Below are 17,919 nucleotides of genomic sequence, written 5' to 3' on the forward strand. Positions count from 1 at the left end.
TTGTTTGCCTTTGCCATTGAACGCGAATCGATATTTGAGAAATTACATCATCCTGTAAATAATCTCTTTTTTTGTTTGCTGCCTGCTGCTGCTGCTGCTGGGTGGGCAAATTACACGGTTCTTTGTTGCCAGCAAAATGAGGCGGCTAATTGGCAATGTGTCAGCAAATTGTAGCTTCCACAAACACCCGAAGGCACCCACCAGCACCACACTCATCCCTCCACTGCCTTCATTCATGCCATAATCATTCTCCATTCATTCTTTCATTCTGCACTTATCCTTCATTCATTCAGTCATTCTTTCATCCATCTATCCTCCATATCCCCACGCTCGATGATGTCTTTATTGTGGAACGATTTCTGCAGAGAAAAATAAACAGCTTTGAAGCTTTGGCTTGCCTTGACGATCAATCATCGCTATGATATACCCTCTCCCAGGGTATATATAGGGTATTGGCAACGCATCAAAGGCCAAAGGGGTTCTGTCGTGGGCGCTGGATCTCAGGGTCAGGGTCAGGGTCAGGGTCAGAGTGAGGGGGTGTCCACTGCAAGTTCATATCCACATCCACTATTCGAAAGATTGCTGACTTTACAGAGACTGCCCTGCCTCTGCCTCTGCGCCTGCCCCTGCCACAAGCGCTTATCTTGCAGCACATAATTTGTGTTTGTTCTGCCTCTGTGCCGCTGTGCCTCTGGCCATTTCATAATGCAACAACTCGGAATGACGTAATGCCTGCCCTGCCAGTTGTGCAAATATTGGACTTGGCATTGACCTCACTGGGGAGACCTCCTTCGATGTCACCGCCAAAGCAGTGAAAGAAACTCCGACTAAGAACTGCTTGGAGTACGTCCTCTCTACCGTTAATGATAAGAGATATTACTACAGTACTTTAGGCACTATCTGTGGGCCTTCCATCGCTGAAATTTAGGGAGTTGTGAAACTCTAGCTATATCTAGTGCTCCCGACTCCTCTTTTGTGCAGGGAAGATACCCTTCCCCAAGATTCCTTTCACATAATCATACCTCATATTAAGGATAACCTTTTCTAGTCTGCCAAATCCATAATCTCACTCTCTCTCTCTCGTTCTCTCTTGCAGCCCTGGCTCTCTTCGAGCATGTAAATCTGGTATATGGAACTATTAGTGAATTTTGTACACAATCCGGTTGCGCAGACATGACTGGACCTGGCAACAGGTAAGCCTTCAACACCCCTTCGTGATTGAATGGAAAACTAATACGGCTTTTATCTCCGAACAGAACGTACTTATGGTTCGACGAGAAGGGCAAGAAGACGCGCGTGGCGGCGCCCCAGTACATCGACTACGTGATGACGTTCACGCAGAAGACGGTCAGCGATGAGTCGATATTCCCAACCAAATACGCGAACGAGTTCCCCGGCTCGTTCGAGTCGATCGCGCGGAAGATCCTACGCTTGCAATTCCATGTGATAGCGCATCTGTATGCGGCGCATTTCCGAGAAATCGCGCTGCTCGGCTTGCACACCCATCTAAATCTGACCTTTGCGCACCTCACCGCTCTGCATCGGCGCTTCAACCTGATCGACGAGAAGGAGACGGATGTGCTGCGCGATCTGGAGGTTGCATTGCGCCTAACCGACGACACCAGCGGCCAGGATTCGTCCTCGTCGGTGCACGAGCACTCCTCCTCCTCATCCTCGCCGCCAGTCGTCGCAGCCACAGCAACAGCCGCTGGTGCCTCCGGCTGCACCGATCAGCATCAGCAGCATCAACATCAGCAGCAGCACAACAATAGCAGCAGCACCAGCAACAGCACCTCCCCCGCGGAGGCGCTGCACGTCAATTCACAAAGCAACAGCCACAGCAACAGCAGCAACAGCCACACCACAACCGCCTCGGCGTCAGCCTCCCTCATCGACGGGGACTCTGCGGCGCCGCCCATCTGCACCCAGCCGGAGGCGGGAGCGGGCTGCAAGCCGGCCGGCAGCGGTGGCCTGCTGGGCGGCATACTGGGCGACCTGACCAGCGGCGAATTCGGTGATACTACGCGGTACTGCACCTCGGCGGTTCCACAGGCGGCGGCGTCGTCGTCAGCGTCTGCGGCGGGACCAGGAGCGGACGGCGCTGCCTCAGCGGCCCTGAACAATGGCGCGGGCGCACTACATTTAAACTTTAGCAACAATAATAACAATAACCACAATCTGAACCACTTGAACCATCACCACCACCATCACCACCACCAGCACCATCACCAGCACCACCCACACGGGCATCACGGCCACCAGGGCCACCAAGGCCACCAGGGGCATCATCAGGCGCCGGCGTCCACAACTGTGCCGCACAGTGGCCTCATACAGTGCAATGCGGCGGGCGCTGTGGGTGCGTCCGCAGGCGGTGGTGGCAATGCGGTGAGTGCCGCCACCGGGGGTGCCACATCCGCGTCCTCAACGGCATAGGGAGCAGCAAAACGGCAAGCAGCAAAACAGCACCAGCGGCAGCAGCAGCAGCAGCAGCAGCGGCAGCGGCAGCCACAAAAACAACAACAAAAAACATTAGAAATACTAGAATTACGCAAAAATGTTATTTAATGTTACTTCTATGATCCTAAAGTTGAAAATATTGTAAAAATAATAAAAAAAAATCAAACAAAAAACCGAAAAAAAGAGAAAACAAAAAACGTAAACTCAAAGAAAGAGCCACAATTATGCAAACACAAACGAGAGAGAGAGAGAGAGAGAGAGAGATGTAGAGAGAGATGAATATTGTGAGACATTATTATAAAGCCGCAAAGTGTTGGCATCCGTAGTTCCGTAAGCCGGGTAGCACGTTGATCTAGATATGTACGATATACCCTACTGTATAGAAAGAGCTGCAAGCAAGCATAGTGTTTAGAGAGTTGTCGCAGTTGAGCCTCCTCGCTTCTGCTTCTGATAGTATTTTAGCCGTCAACCTACTTCTTCGAGTCGCAAAAACCAAACAAAAAAACAAAAAACAACAAGCCTTCAAGGCAGCAAAAAAGGGCGCCCCCCAGAGCCGCAAATAAACCTATTTAAAAACGAGAGTCCAATGGAAAATGTATAAAAAGCCCGAAACGGAAAACGTACTATATCCAACTCCAAACCAAAACCAAAAATCCAAAAATCCATAACTTTTAATGATGTTTCTCTGGATGCCTCTGATTTCCTAGATTCCGTAGGGGAATCATCCACCCGCTTAAGATAGACGATAGAAGGGAAAGGATTTTACAAGGACATACACTGAATTTTAAATAATAATAGGCTCTCAACCCAAGTATTTAACCAATGTTCTAGAATGTTTAAGTATGCGTTAAATTGTTTGAAATTCTTTTCGCTAGAGAACTGAATTCGCATCGTGTGATAGAGTAGTGCACACTGCTCGTGGCAAATAGAGATTGTAATTCTTTCTGTCCCATCTGTTGATCGATTTTTCAAAAATATACACATGCATATGTATGTACGAGTATGTCCGCGATTCTCCACCATTTTCCAACGAACGATGCAACATTTCTCTATGTACTTTAAACGACTTTACTGCTGATATCTGATCGGGAGGAAATAAATAAACACAAACAAAGTATGGCACGTATGTATTCCACACGTATGTATGTATCCACTTACATGCATTCCACTTAACGACGCGAGCCGCAGAGCATGCACCAAAGATTCACCGTTCACCGTTCACCGACTCGGCGCGGCCGCCTACAAGTATGCACGAAATATTTTACCCAAAAACACACACACACACAAGCAGCTGATGATACTTGTATGTTGTATAGTATTGTGTTGTGTTGTGTTGTGTTGGTCGTCCCTTCCTGTCTCCCCACCCCCCACCCCACCCACTACCATCCCCAACAAAGAACGAATGGCAATGTAAAACGATTACTTTACAAGAAAAACACAAATGTTCGGTATAGAATCTTAGAAGCTAAACAGACATAAGCGTGTTACTATGGTTCCACCTCTCCCGATGTAGATAACAACACACTCTCCACAGAAACTAAAAACTGTCCACTGAAATGACCACAAACTTTCGATCTGTCGAACTCAAACACACACACACACACACACACAAACACACACACGCACTCACAGATGATGTACATGTATGTGAGTTATCAATAGAACACAGGTGCAAAAGCAGATGCAATGCACGGAAGGAACGAAAGCAAACGCAAACGCAAACGCAAAAGCAACCAAAAACGAATGCAAAAGCTAAAGAGAGCATAAAGGAAGATAATAAAATATGTAAACTGTTATGTTCAATTTAAGCACATTGTTTTACTGCTGATAAGACCACCTTTCGATACACTTGCAGATCGGTGGGGCCCGATGCCTACCTTTCGATACAATTGCAGATCGGTGGGGCCCGATGCCTACCTTTCGATACAATTGCAGATCGGTGGGCCCAATGGTCATCGATCCATGACAGAAGTGATCGCTTATTGTGCGGGAATGCGGGCACATATCCCTACTAAACATACATTTGTAGGTAATGCAACTTAAGGAAAGAGGGACCATGCCCGTTCATGGAACATTTGGATCTTGAAAACACCATCTCACACGCCCACAAACAAGTGACAGAACCACAAACTTTGGAAGAGAGAGAGAAGACAAACAGCAAATATGAGCCAGCACTGGCAAAAGTAGTTGAAGAGAGAGTGGAAAAGGCACCTGAGAAGAGGAGCAGGCGAACATGGAATGAGCGCACGCTTGTACCACACTTGCATTCATTTTTTCACCCGGTGGTCCATGACGAAGTTGTACAAGGTGGTCCGCTTACTCTCTTGCGGGTCTTATTTTTAAACATTAAAGAAAACAATAATGCGGTCGAAATCATAGTCCAAGACGCGCACCGTCTCCGAAAAACGCATGGGAGGGAGCTGTCCCACAATCACAGCCGGGATTAGCACTGGCACACTGGCGGTCCTGCACTCATGGTTGTGCACAGTGTTGATCAGCTCCTGGCAGAGATGCTCCCTGGATGGAGTGGATGGATGAGTCCCTGGAATCCACGTGTGGATTGCATGAGGTTTGAACTGTATCCATGGGCTATAAATGGACGAAACATTTGTCGATAATACAAATAAAAACTTTAACTCCACTTTTTCGATTTTTTAGGATCGTTCGGTTGGTTAATTATAGAAAAATATGCAGGCATTACTGGAACAGAAGGAACAGCAGAAGGCATCCAGTAAATGTTGCTAAAGATAGTGTTATTTCTAAAAAAAAATGTATTCATAAATGCATGTCAGTATGTGTGTACATATCCATGGTATATGATATATGGTTTACGTTTAGGTTTGGTCTAGGAGATCATAACAGATCACACATTCTTGTCCTCCAAGGCGGGGTTCCGATCTTCAATGCTGCCTCCAATGTACCATTCATCTTTCTGTGTATTTCCACTGAGAATCTTTAGAGAAGTGCTATCTGCTATGTACGATGTTCTATTGTGATCTCAGACGATTACTAGTCCTTCATTGGCCACAACCATCAGAATACAATAAATGAACAAATGAATACTGTCTCGATGAGGAATACCTGCATAGTGCACTACAGACAGAAGTAAGTATTTCCAATCCCAATCTTGTGTGCAGCACACGCATCTGATCCATTCGACATTACCCTGCCCTCTTCAAGGGTATGATAAGCAGACAGTCACCAAGACCCGAGACTGCCAAACCGAAACCTGTTTACACATTAGAAATGCTGATAAATAATACGAGTGCGAGTGCGAGTTCCCAGGGCAGGGCGCCGCAGTCCAGAATCTCTTATCAACACTGCGGCACTGCTCCGGATATTCACGGCTGTGTTTACACTGGCCACACACACGCACACATGCACGTTGTGCCGGCAATTGCATTCCAGGCACCAGTCCAGTCGCTCCCACTGGAAGCCGGGCTTCGGCTTCGGCGTCGGCTTCCAGCTCCACTATAAGCGATGGATCTGAGAGAGTCTCGGCTCAGTAGAGCTCCGAGCGTCCAACAGAGCAGAGCCGAGCAGATCAGAACAGATCCGGTGATTAAGTGGAGAAATGGGGCTTGTAACACGATTTGGATTCCCCGTTTGGATGGTGGTCGTGGGGCTGGGGCTGGTTGCATGGCGATCGGATGCGGCGCAAGGGATGGCCCCGCGGACCCGCTACGAGCCGAATTGGGCCAGTCTGGACCAGCGGCCCCTGCCCCGTTGGTATGATGAGGCCAAAGTGGGCATTTTTTTGCACTACGGCGTATATTCGGTGCCGAGCTTCGGCTCCGAATGGTTCTGGCATAATTGGTTAAGTGAGTACGACACACATTGCTCTCGTATTGTAGTGCTATGGAGAGGCTGGAATCTCTGACTGTATTCCAGATCTGCGCACACCGGAGTACATACAATTCATGCAGCGCAATTACAAGCCGGACTTCACTTATCAGGAATTCGCAGACGAATTCACAGCGGAGCTATTCAATGCCACACAATGGGCGTTGCTGTTCAAAGATAGCGGAGCCAGGTATACGCATGCATACTCTCTGCTGAGTGTTCAGTCGGAAAGTACTTATCCCTCTGCATCTCTAGATACGTTGTGCTCACCAGCAAGCATCACGATGGCTTCACCCTGTGGCCCTCGAAGCACAGCTTCAGCTGGAACTCCATGGATGTGGGCCCCAAGCGCGATATAGTCAGTAAGTGTTCGGTTGGGGTTTAGAGGGAGGCATAGATTCAGATATATACCGCCCTCCACAGAGGAACTTGCGGCGGCCGTTCGCGGTGTTTCGGATCTGAAGTTCGGCCTGTACTATTCCCTCTTCGAGTGGTTCAACCGCCTGTGGATCGACGACAAGTTGCATCTCTTGATGCAGCAGCATTTCGTGGACCAGAAGGTGCGGCCCGAGCAGTTGGATCTGGTGCAGGAGTATCTGCCGGAGATCATTTGGTCCGACGGCGACTGGGAGGCCCCGGCCAAATACTGGAAGTCCGAGCAGTTCATTGCCTGGCTCTACAACGACAGTCCCGTGCGGGACACAGTCGTGACAAACGATCGCTGGGGGATGGGCACGGCCTGCAAGCACGGAGACTTCTACAACTGCGCGGATCGGTTCAATCCGGGCGTGCTGCAGTCCCACAAATGGGAGAATGCCTTCACCCTGGAGCGCAGCAGCTGGGGCCAACGCTTCGACGTCAGTCTGTCCAACTTCATGAGCACCAAGGATCTTATAAAGGGTGTGTAGAGGGGACCGTATCCGGAATCAGTCACGCATTTCGTATGTTGCAGAGATCGTCACCACTGTGAGCTGCAACGGCAACGTCCTGATCAACGTGGGACCCACCAAATATGGCACCATCCTGCCGATATTTGAGGAGCGCCTGCGCGACATGGGTCGCTGGCTAAAGATCAACGGCGAGGGCATCTATGGCAGCGTGCCATGGATCTACCAGAACGACACCGAGACGCCAAACGTGTGGTACACCCGTGGCCAGCAGGCTGAGTCCAATAGCAGCATCGCCATCTACGCCTTTGTACTGGACTATCCGTACGACACCAACGAATTGGACATCCATCCGCTGGGCAAGGAGGTCACCATATCCCGGAATGTCCACTTAACCGGCCTCGACTTTGGCACTAACGGGGAGGTCCTGACCAAACAGACCACCAAAGTTGTCATGCTGGGCATGGGGAACACCAAAGTTCAGGTATGGATGCATCTATTGAGGCTTCTCGGACAGTGCTCTAACAATATTCCCCACCTGCAGTGGACCTCGAGCCATAACAAGCTGCACATCAAGTTTCCCCCGAAGAACCACATGGATAAGCGGGGCCTTGACTACGCCTGGACATTGAAGATAACCATAACATAAGCTTAAAGAACGATCTGTAAGATGACACTTTGTTTTTAATTTGATATGTATTTTAGCTCGATCAGCATTAACCGAATAAACAACCTTGGGACTTGTTTGTTTTCCTCTATGAAGAACGTATGCCAATTACTTTGAAAACCATATGAGTATCAATAGACCACAGCTGTTTTATTGCTGACAAGACAAGCATTGGATACTTTCCATCCATCGTTCCATGACAGCTTTCTGATACAGTCATAGGCCTATCATAGAATGCTGGCGCAAGTCCATTCATTGGACTGAAGAAAGATTTGGATCTCAGATGGGAGATGACAACATCTCCATGTTACTCTAACTGGCACATCGGTAGTTCCCTATGGCACCCCATACGATCGACAACACCATTTTCCAGTCGGTCATTAATGAAAAAATCACTCGATATTTGCAACAGGATGAACGATTGGAAGGCGACCGAAGACAGCTTTCCGCACGGGTTTATTATTATTATTATAAAAAGTCAACTTAAACAACATGAATTGATGAAAACATAACAATTGGGTCGAAATCATAGTCCAGGGCGAGCGCCGTCCCCGCCAAAGGCCTGGCAGGGATCGAATCACAAATCACACATCACAACCGGGAGTAGGGTGTAAGGCTGGTCCACCTTACAACGTCCAATCCTTTTGACCGCACACGCACTGGCGGATCTTGCGCTCAAGGGTGCGCACAGTGTTGATCAGCTCCTGGCAGAGCTTCTCCTGGGATGGGCATCCCCGGCAAGCATCACCACCAGGACCGCAGGAGCCGCATGAAGGCCTCTTGGTGGTTGTTGCCGGCTTGGTGGGTTTTGTCGGCTTGGTGGGTTTTGTCGGCTTGGTGGGTTTTGTCGGCTTGGTGGGTTTTGTCGGCTTGGTGGGTTCTGTCGGCTTGGTGGGTTTTGTCGGCTTGGTGGGTTCTGTCGGCTTGGTGGGTTTTGCAGTGCTGCAAGTCGTTGTTGGCTTGGGAGTTGTTGGCTTAGGAGTTGTTGGCTTGGGAGTTGTTGGCTTGGGAGTTGTTGGCTTGGGAGTTGTTGGCTTGGGAGTTGTTGGCTTGGGAGTTGTTGGCTTGGGAGTTGTTGGCTTGGGAGTTGTTGGAGAGCATGGCGTTGGTGTTGTCGTGCATGGCTTTGGTGTTGTTGGTTCCGTGCATCCACACGACGAGCCAGTGGCAAGATCGGCCAAGCTGATGAGCAGGATGCTCGCTGCGGATGGAGTGGCATGGAAAGGATAAAGAATGAAGTGATTCAAGGAGATTAACAACCGATCCTTTGGGGGATCGGATCTACTTACCGATGATGGCAATGGTCAGCTTCATTCTAGTGCTTAAATTGACTTGTCAGGTGAGGAGGTGCCACGAACTGATGCCTTCCTTGGTGGAGTCTTCCCCTTTTATAGGTACCTTCCCGTGCAATGCCAGATCCACGTATGGATTGCATGAACTTTGAACAGTATCCATGGGCTAAAATTAAACGGACCATTTGTCGATAATGCAAATAAAAACTTGAACTCCACTTCGTTCGATATTTTGGGATCGTTCGGTTGGTTAATTATAGAAAAATGTGCAGGCATTACTGGAACAGAAGGAACAGCAGAAGGCATACAGTATTTGTGTACATATCCATGGTATATGGTTTAGTCTTAGGAGACAACTAGGAGATCATAACAGATCAAACATTCTTGTCCTCCAAGGCGGGCTTCCCATCTTCACTGCCGCCTCCGATGGTGGGGAACGGAACGGGGCCACCTGGATGGAGGGAGCTACAGCACATTCGATTACTTCGTAGCTACGTACGTAGATTCTTTAGAGATGTGCTAGAGGAATACCTTCATAGTGCACTACAGACAGAAGTAAGTATTTCCGACCCCAGTACCAGACTCTTACGTAGACTAGACAAGCTCCACAGAGCGGACCTGCCCAACAGGAGGACCTAGGATGGACATAAGCCCTGAGGACCTGACGAGATAAAGACCCTGGGCCATTATGGAAGGGGTTTAACAGTTGCAATGCATGATGTTATCGTATATTGTTATTCGTGTTACTTGTTATTAATGATAAACGAATCCTACAATTAAAAAACGTGACGAACCTCTCCGGAGACCGGAGAAAAGAGTCCTTCAGTCATACAATAGTGCCTCATGATCTGCCCCATAAGAGAAGACTATGCGACGGACCTTATGGGACGGAAGATGTGTTCTCGTGTGCAGCACAAGCATCTGATCCATTCGACATTACCCTACCCTCTTCAAGGGTATGATTAGCAGACAGTCACCAAGACCCGAGACTGCCAAACCGAAACCTGTTTACACATTAGAAATGCTGATAAATAATACGAATACGAGTGCGAGTGCGAGTTCCCAGGGCAGGGCGCCGCAGTCCAGAATCTCTTATCAACATTGCGGCACTGCTCCGGATATTCACGGCTGTGTTTACACTGGCCACACACACGCTCACATGCACGTTGTGCCGGCAATTGCATTCCAGGCACCAGTCCAGTCGCTGCCACTGGAAGCCGGGCTTCCAGCTCCAATATAGGCGATGAATCTGAGCGGCTCTCGGCTCAGTAGAGCTGACATTCAAGGTCATCATAGTCTTAAGAGAAAGATGGATCTGTGCATTAGAGCCGATTGATAGGAAGTACATACTCTCGCAGGTATATATTATGTCTTTATTTAAGCTTGTCTCAATTCACTCCATTGGGCTGCCTCTCATTGGTGGGCTATGATACAAATGGGACTGGGGGGCTAGGGATGGGTCTTTGGGTCCGGGCCGGAAGCTCCCTCCGACTTGGGCAGGGCGCTGCCGCTGCCGCTGCCGCTGCCGCTGCCCGCAGGCCTGTGCTTGTGGGAGGCGAGCTGTGCCCGGGAGAGGACGCTGCAGTTGCAGGTGACGCAGTGGTAGTGGGTGTGACGCAGCGCGTAGGAACAGGCCGGGGAGTTGCAGGACTCGTTGCTGGTAACCTTGCGGAAGCCCGCGGAGCGGACGTAGTCCAGGCGCAGGTGCAGACGTCGGTGGGCCACCACCTTGTTGGAGTCCGTGCAGACGTAGTCGCACTTGCGGCAGTGGAAGTGCGAAGTCTTCTTTAGGGCTGCTCCTCCTGCTCCTGGGGACTCTACAGAGGAGGGGTTTGGGGTTAGTCGGAGTTCAGGTCTCTGATGGAGGGACACGTACCTCTGCGCTGCCGGGAGGCGGGAGTCTCTTCGGGACAGCCGGAGGCATAGCAACAGCTGGCCACGCCGCACCGCATGTTGGCCCGAAACTGCTGGAAATCGTCGCCCATCAGCGTGTCCATGCGATCGTGCCGCGCCGTGTGCTGCACGAAGCGGGTCTTGTCGCAGAAGCTGTAGTGGCAGTCGCGCCGGTTGCAGTGGAAGTGCGACTGGTGGTTCCTGTAGCCGCACCGATCGAAGCCGCAGTCCTCGTTGAACCGGAACTTCAGGTATCCGCTGGGAATGTCGTGATCTCGCGCCCGCTTCGTGGGCGGCCGAGGCGTCTCTGTCACCGTTGTCGTCGCCGGAGAGCTCATTCCCAGCGTTGGATGCTCTGCCCCCGCCGTGGCTGCCACCGCCGCCGCCGCACTGGCAGCGGCCGCATTGATGAGCATCAGCTTCTGTTGGGCGGCGCTTTCGAGCAGCAGGCGCATGTCCAGAGCCGGCATCGGCTGGCTGGCCGCGGCCAGGAAGCTGGGCAGGAGCACCTGCCTCTGGTACAGGTCGATCAGCTGTTTGAACTGCAGCAGATTCAGATTCAGACCCGATCCTGACCCCGACCCCGCCGGCTGTTCGCCCAGCGCTGGCGCTGCTCCACCGGCAGTGGCCTCGGGCTGGCTTGGACGCATGCGCATGCTCAGATCTTCGGGCTGGTCCACCTCCAAGTCCGTTGCCTGCGGGCTGCTGCTGCTGCCCCTCTTCTGGCGATCAATCCTATCCGCCACTTCGGGCTGGTGAGCGGTGCAGGCATTCTCCGGGTAGAAAGTTCCTGCTGCACGGACAACTGGAATGGTGGATGGTGACAGCAAAAGGTACACCCCACGGACGGATCTACTTACCGGAAATCCTCTCCGGAATTCTTCCAGAGATGTTATTTGATGATGCTGTATCTGTAGAGTGTGAAGTTGGCTGAAAAGATGCCACATCGACTCGGATTCATGGGGACTGCTTATGGGGACTTTGTATAGCAATCTCTTACCTGGGGTGAAGCTTCCTTGGGGCTCAGGGCCGTGCGGGCGCCTTGGAAGGCGCTCCGTTTGTTCGTCTCCGCCGCCGGGTATGTCGCCCACACGCGACTCCGCTTCCGGCTCCGACTAGGGGTGAGATCTGTGGCTGTTGCTACCTGTTCCGTCCTCTCTCCGCTTTCGCTCAATGGGGCACTGGAGGCACTGGAGGCACTTGAGGCAGGAGCAGGCCCAGGCCCAGGCCCAGTCCCAGGCGCACTTGAGTGCTCATTTCTTTCCAATTTAAAGCTGGTGAAGATGGCCTGGGGCGAATGCTGAGCCTGCTGGCAACAGAAAGAGGTCTTTAATGGGTTTTTCAATCAACCAATTCCTACCAATATTTCCCAAAACGGCATGGAATTATTCCCGGATCACCCCCCTACGTTGTCATAGTTTTTGGTTTTCGGTTTTCGGTTTTTGGTTGTTCAGATTTTGGATTTATGACAAACGGTGCGCCCGCAACCAGTTTATTATTTCCGAAATTACTGTTAATGTTTTGTCGTTGGCCCAAAATGTCACTATTTGAATTTTGTTCACGCATCAAATCAATAATAAAGCGAAAAAGAGAGAGAGAAAGAACGAGCGAGACGTGAATAAGCCAACAGCCGAGGAGAAACCACAAACAAAACTATATACAAGCCAGCAAAATGCCATGGAATGTCCCAGCCGATGGATACCCTAACCGTAAATGGGCTTACGAAAGTCCCCCAAAAGGCAGCGGTGGTGGGTGCTTGAGTGCAGTGCATTGAGGACCGCAGAGGGGATTCCAGAGATCTCTAGGAGTACTAGGGGGCCTGGGAGAATGATGAATCGAGATATCAAGATACTCCTTCAGGCAGGAAGACCTTTCGCTTGTAGAGTATGAGCACTCTGGTACTCTCATGCCTCATGCCTCATGTCTCATGGCTCGTAATAATAATTACACCGAAAACATTGAAAGACAATGAAACGAGTTTGCTTTTGGCTCTTTGCCTCTGATGTGCCCCTTTGCCACAACCACATCCACTGGCACCTATAGGTGTACGCACACCTTATTTGATTAAATACGCTACAAGTGTGTCTATAGGGAATTATTATTATTATAATTATTGGTGCGCTGTTGTCGTACTTATCGTTCCTTTCAATTGCCATGAGAGAGTGAGAGAGGGAGAGAGATTATCGCCACTTCCACCTAGCCCTTGCACATGCACAGATTCCATTCTCTTCCCCGTCCCCGATTTGGGTCAGGCATTATACGTGGATCCGCAGCGAGCGGCAGGCGGTGGGGGCTTATTTCCCAAAAGAATGCCGCAAATGGCAATGGACAAAATATTTATTCAAATGTGATTGTTTATCCACACAGAGCACAGAGCACAGCACAGCACAGCACAGACACCAATCCAATGGGTCCGTCCGTCGCCAAGGAGAGTGACGCGTGGGCTGCGGGTAATCGTAAGCACACAAGTGCGCACCGCAAGGTAGTGGTGGTGCGGCATGGTATGGCATGGTGGTGCGTGTGTGCTCGGATCGGTTTGGATCGAAAAAATGTAGAAATTATGAAAATGACAGTTAAAAGCACAAAACGTTCGGCCGACGCCAGACGGGCGTAAATGAAATAAATGCGGAAACACTCGTTGTCAATATTAATATGACGAATATGGCAAAAACCAAATCCGAACACTCGCACCGCACCGCACAGCACACAAAATGCCGCATTAGGGCCCCAACGATAAGAGACGAGGCGGAACGTGTGAGGGGGGAGGGAGGAGGCGGCCACAGGGCCAAGCGGCCGCAAATAGGCGCAAATTCCACACTGCAATCGGGGCCCCCAGACATAGGCCAAAAAGGAGCCAGGCCAGAGCCCGGAACTGGGTCAAATCACGGCCCAAAGTCCCCGATCTACTTACGCTCTTGTAGACCTCCACAAAACGGTTCTTGGGCGGACGGCCCCGTTTCCGATTGAAGAACCCATCGATGGAGGTGATTTGGGTGGCCTGGGTCGCCAGGGTCGCCTGAATCGCCTGGTTGGTGGTGTTCAGGTCGCCGGGTGCATCCACATCCCCTCCTGGGGCGGCTCCTGACTCCATATGGCGTGATCTCCGACAGCTGGCGATGACAAAGAGTTGAGTTTGCAAAATGATACTACGATGGGAATGATAGCCCCGGCACCGACACCGACGACGACGACGACACCGACACACACACACACAAACACATGACTCATTCAATCAACGATTCACTCGCGAGCCACTCAGCAGAAATCAAAGAAATAGCCAGAAAAGGGGCCTTTGACCCGATCGGAGGTCAGGTTTCGGCGCCAGGCCCCTCGGCGTGGCTCAAGTGACCGGCCCTCGCCCTCGCCCTCGGCCTCGCCCTCGGCACCGCCTGCTGCAACTCGTCTTGGCCAAGACCGAGGAGGACCGCACAGCGGTTCCCAGAACACTTTGCATATGGGGCATACGTCGCTGAATATCGATATGGATCGATATTTATTATGCGGGAGTGCGGGTGGCACTCGACTCGTCGTACCTTGCGCCCGCCCCGTTAGCGAATTCCGCGAGAGATCCGTGGCGGATTAATGGCGAAATCCTGCTGCACAATGCCCATCTCTGCAGCAGGTCTTTGGCAGGCGAGCAATGAGGCAGATGCGGGTCCCAGATGGGTGGTCCCACCAATTAGGCCTCGGCCTGCCTCCCACCCCCCTCCCAGCGATTGTCTGTTGGCGATTAGCGTCTTCTTTGGCTTACATGCCGCTCCCTGCCAGTCCTGGGAGATAGACATCTACATGGGGCCTTGGGAGGAGCGGTTTTAGTCATTTAACATCCCATCCAGCCATATCCATATGAGTTACTTGAACTTGTACTCCTCTGCATATCCAATTCAATGGCACTCATTAGTCGCGGCGCGCGGCGTGCGGCAATCGCAGTCGGGCCCACAATTGGAGCCCTGCTGCACAAAAGAGCAGCAGATTCTTCAGATTACCCTTCGATTACCAATAAATGACAGTTTGAAGGCGAGCACCTTTATCGCGATGCCATATCATCCAGACACAGAAACAGAGACACTCACACAATGAAAAAAAAGACACACACACACACACACACACACACGCTCTTGGATAGGACTCCGACTCCATCACCCACCAATTATATGGCCAACTCGAAGGCACCAGCAACACACATTGCCCGCCAGTGAGGAGGGTGTCCTGACAAATCGGTTCTATTGGCGACACGTTGGAGCACTCAATCGTACAGCAAGGGCCGACCTAATCGAATCCAATCCAAACCGAACCGAACCGAGCCGAACCGAATCAAACCAAACCGCGCCGAGACGCGTCTATCATCGCCAAGAAACGCCGATCGAGTGGCGGCCCGACCGGCAAGCCAAGCCGGACCCAAGCGAGTCGGCTCGAGCCGAGCTCAAGCGGGGAACGAAGGCACCCCACGAGCCGCCACCTCCCATGAGTCATGCCGAACCGAGCTCCAAGCCGAATTTCCGATTCGGGCTTGCTTGGGCTCCCAGCGTAAAGAGGATCCTACATAGGCCTTGTACGAAAACTTCATTCGCTGCCAGAGAGCTCAACGAGAACTGATAGATAGGGTCTTTTAAAGTTCAGACAATACTCTATAAATACTGGTGGGTATTGCAGAAAAATAAATAAATAAATTGCTTCGACATCAACTAAACACTAGATATCTTATTTTAACATCTGTAAAAACCTTTAGATATTCTGGTACTTGGTATCCCAAGTAATATGGTATTGAATTCATGAACTTATACGAGTATGTGAAGAAAGCGTAGATCAAGTCATGAATGGAATCTCTAGATATAAGAGTATATTCCAAAGATTGATCTGATTTCATCACAGTTATTTGACAGAATGGTCTACAACGACCCCGCCTACAGAAGAGGACTTCTGAGAAAGCCCACGACCCTTTTTTTTAGTTTACGACAGCGAAATCTTGCAATATTAAGACAGCAATACGCTGTTCAAAGTGTGTAATTTTGGTCAGAAACACGAAGAGGAGTCTATCTGGGGGGACTGTGTGAAGGAGATGATGAAGCTGCTCATTCTTGTTGAGTGCGCCAACACCTTCAATAAGAAACTCGGGAGATCCTTCAGAGAATCATTCATCTCTACGAGTTCAACAAGGATGTGCTTAAAAGCGCCCACTGGCACCTCGAGCTGAGTCGCTTCATCCCCATAGGTATGCCTAACCGACAGACTACAGCTTTCTGAAACTGTCGATCATTCTGCGCAGGCCAGCAGTGAAGATCAAACATCACTCTTATTTCTTCATTTTGCGAGACTATACTATATACCATGGCTATGTACATATGTACGAGCACACTGTTTGTTTTTTAACAATACTATCTTTCCCAACATTTACTGGATGCCTTCTGCTGTTCCTACTGTTCTAGTATTGCATATTTTTCTATAATTAACCAACCGAACGATCCCAAAATATCGAACGAAGTGGAGTTCAAGTTTTTATTTGCATTATCGACAAATGGTCCGTTTAATTTTAGCCCATGGATACTGTTCAAAGTTCATGCAATCCATACGTGGATCTGGCATTGCACGGGAAGGTACCTATAAAAGGGGAAGACTCCACCAAGGAAGGCATCAGTTCGTGGCACCTCCTCACCTGACAAGTCAATTTAAGCACTAGCATGAAGCTGACCATTGCCATCATCGGTAAGTAGATCCGATCCCCCAAAGGATCGGTTGTTAATCTCCTTGAATCACTTCATTCTTTATCCTTCCCATGCCACTCCATCCGCAGCGAGCATCCTGCTCATCAGCTTGGCCGATCTTGCCACTGGCTCGTCGTGTGGATGCACGGAACCAACAACACCAAAGCCATGCACGACAACACCAACGCCATGCTCTCCAACAACTCCCAAGCCAACAACTCCCAAGCCAACAACTCCCAAGCCAACAACTCCCAAGCCAACAACTCCCAAGCCAACAACTCCTAAGCCAACAACTCCCAAGCCAACAACTCCCAAGCCAACAACGACTTGCAGCACTGCAAAACCCACCAAGCCGACAGAACCCACCAAGCCGACAAAACCCACCAAGCCGACAGAACCCACCAAGCCGACAAAACCCACCAAGCCGACAAAACCCACCAAGCCGACAAAACCCACCAAGCCGACAAAACCCACCAAGCCGACAAAACCCACCAAGCCGACAAAACCCACCAAGCCGACAAAACCCACCAAGAGGCCTTCATGCGGCTCCTGCGGTCCTGGTGGTGATGCTTGCCGGGGATGCCCATCCCAGGATAAGCTCTGCCAGGAGCTGATCAACACTGTGCGCACCCTTGAGCGCAAGATCCGCCAGTGCGTGTGCGGTCAAAAGGATTGGACGTTGTAAGGTGGACCAGCCTTACACCCATCTCCTGGTTTTGATGTGTGATTTGTGATTCGATCCCTGCCAGGCCTTTGGCGGGGACGGCGCTCGCCCTGGACTATGATTTCGACCCAATTGTTATGTTTTCATCAATTCATGTTGTTTAAGTTGACTTTTTATAATAATAATAATAAACCCGTGCGGAAAGCTGTCTTCGGTCGCCTTCCAATCGTTCATCCTGTTGCAAAAATTTAAGAAAGTTCGCCTCTATAATCTAACAAAATATAATCATGTATATCGTATACGATGGTTAGTAGATCGGTAGATGAAATCTAGGGGCGGCAAAGAACGATGGAAATTTGTATTTTATCGGCTTCGTTGAAAGTAGTCAGAATGTAGATTTGTGCAACATAGAAATGGGTATCCAAGTATCCAACTATTGAGTGTTTATTCAGAGAACCATTCATGGTATCCCTTGATATTGCATTATTTCTTTAAACGTGGACTCCCATCTGAT

At 50.2% G+C, this 17,919-nt stretch overlaps 5 protein-coding genes across 8 annotated transcripts in view; 3 read left to right on the forward strand and 2 right to left on the reverse strand.

The window, feature by feature from the left end:
* LOC6598909 (MOB kinase activator-like 2) overlaps positions 1-3,654 on the forward strand; it is a 39,162-nt gene extending 35,508 nt beyond the window's left edge. For all 4 annotated transcript variants that reach the window (XM_026992168.1, XM_026992166.1, XM_026992164.1 and 1 more), the window contains exons 3-4: positions 1,097-1,193; positions 1,257-3,654. In XM_026992168.1, coding sequence (XP_026847969.1) covers positions 1,097-1,193; positions 1,257-2,433 — 1,274 coding nt within the window. In that variant the 3' untranslated portion in view covers positions 2,434-3,654. The remainder of the gene's footprint in view (positions 1-1,096; positions 1,194-1,256) is intronic.
* Positions 3,655-5,978: 2,324 nt separating this feature from the next.
* LOC6598910 (putative alpha-L-fucosidase) lies at positions 5,979-7,949 on the forward strand. Its single transcript, XM_026992028.1, has 6 exons — positions 5,979-6,278; positions 6,349-6,490; positions 6,556-6,662; positions 6,724-7,200; positions 7,253-7,671; positions 7,732-7,949. Exons 1-6 carry the CDS (start codon positions 6,032-6,034, stop codon positions 7,834-7,836), a joined length of 1,497 nt encoding a protein of 498 aa, XP_026847829.1. The 5' UTR covers positions 5,979-6,031; the 3' UTR covers positions 7,837-7,949.
* Positions 7,950-8,447: 498 nt separating this feature from the next.
* LOC6598911 (salivary glue protein Sgs-3) lies at positions 8,448-9,168 on the reverse strand. Its single transcript, XM_002023977.2, has 2 exons — positions 9,144-9,168; positions 8,448-9,055 (listed from the first exon to the last, which is right to left on the reverse strand). Exons 1-2 carry the CDS (start codon positions 9,166-9,168, stop codon positions 8,481-8,483), a joined length of 600 nt encoding a protein of 199 aa, XP_002024013.2. The 3' UTR covers positions 8,448-8,480.
* Positions 9,169-10,506: 1,338 nt separating this feature from the next.
* On the reverse strand, positions 10,507-15,341 carry LOC6598913. The gene is made up of 6 exons (XM_002023979.2): positions 15,187-15,341; positions 13,951-14,149; positions 12,040-12,345; positions 11,900-11,969; positions 11,023-11,844; positions 10,507-10,963 (listed from the first exon to the last, which is right to left on the reverse strand). Exons 2-6 carry the CDS (start codon positions 14,128-14,130, stop codon positions 10,596-10,598), a joined length of 1,746 nt encoding a protein of 581 aa, XP_002024015.2. The 5' UTR covers positions 14,131-14,149; positions 15,187-15,341; the 3' UTR covers positions 10,507-10,595.
* Positions 15,342-16,717: 1,376 nt separating this feature from the next.
* Positions 16,718-17,525, forward strand: LOC6598914 (salivary glue protein Sgs-3). The gene is made up of 2 exons (XM_026992123.1): positions 16,718-16,742; positions 16,831-17,525. Exons 1-2 carry the CDS (start codon positions 16,718-16,720, stop codon positions 17,424-17,426), a joined length of 621 nt encoding a protein of 206 aa, XP_026847924.1. The 3' UTR covers positions 17,427-17,525.
* The last annotated feature ends 394 nt before the right edge of the window (positions 17,526-17,919 follow it).

The sequence above is a fragment of the Drosophila persimilis genome, unplaced genomic scaffold, assembly GCF_003286085.1.
Source record: "Drosophila persimilis strain 14011-0111.01,24,50 unplaced genomic scaffold, DperRS2 tig00000700-arrow-arrow-pilon, whole genome shotgun sequence".
In the NCBI taxonomy this organism is placed as follows: Eukaryota; Metazoa; Arthropoda; class Insecta; order Diptera; family Drosophilidae; genus Drosophila; species Drosophila persimilis.

What these genes read in the sequence shown, in the direction of transcription:
- LOC6598913 (XM_002023979.2), bottom strand. Translation starts at nt 14,130, where the DNA reads ATGGAGTCAGGAGCCGCCCCAGGAGGGGATGTGGATGCACCCGGCGAC. An exon ending in CCAAGGAAGCTTCACCCCAG is followed by an intron (nt 11,970 to 12,039) that starts GTAAGAGATTGC and finishes GCATCTTTTCAG; the next exon opens with CCAACTTCACACTCTACAGA. An exon ending in AATTCCGGAGAGGATTTCCG is followed by an intron (nt 11,845 to 11,899) that starts GTAAGTAGATCC and finishes CCACCATTCCAG; the next exon opens with TTGTCCGTGCAGCAGGAACT.
- LOC6598911 (XM_002023977.2), bottom strand. Translation starts at nt 9,168, where the DNA reads ATGAAGCTGACCATTGCCATCATCG. An exon ending in GCTGACCATTGCCATCATCG is followed by an intron (nt 9,056 to 9,143) that starts GTAAGTAGATCC and finishes CTCCATCCGCAG; the next exon opens with CGAGCATCCTGCTCATCAGC.
- LOC6598914 (XM_026992123.1), top strand. Translation starts at nt 16,718, where the DNA reads ATGAAGCTGACCATTGCCATCATCG. An exon ending in GCTGACCATTGCCATCATCG is followed by an intron (nt 16,743 to 16,830) that starts GTAAGTAGATCC and finishes CTCCATCCGCAG; the next exon opens with CGAGCATCCTGCTCATCAGC.
- LOC6598910 (XM_026992028.1), top strand. Translation starts at nt 6,032, where the DNA reads ATGGGGCTTGTAACACGATTTGGATTCCCCGTTTGGATGGTGGTCGTG. An exon ending in TTCAAAGATAGCGGAGCCAG is followed by an intron (nt 6,491 to 6,555) that starts GTATACGCATGC and finishes CTGCATCTCTAG; the next exon opens with ATACGTTGTGCTCACCAGCA. An exon ending in TGGGGAACACCAAAGTTCAG is followed by an intron (nt 7,672 to 7,731) that starts GTATGGATGCAT and finishes CCCCACCTGCAG; the next exon opens with TGGACCTCGAGCCATAACAA.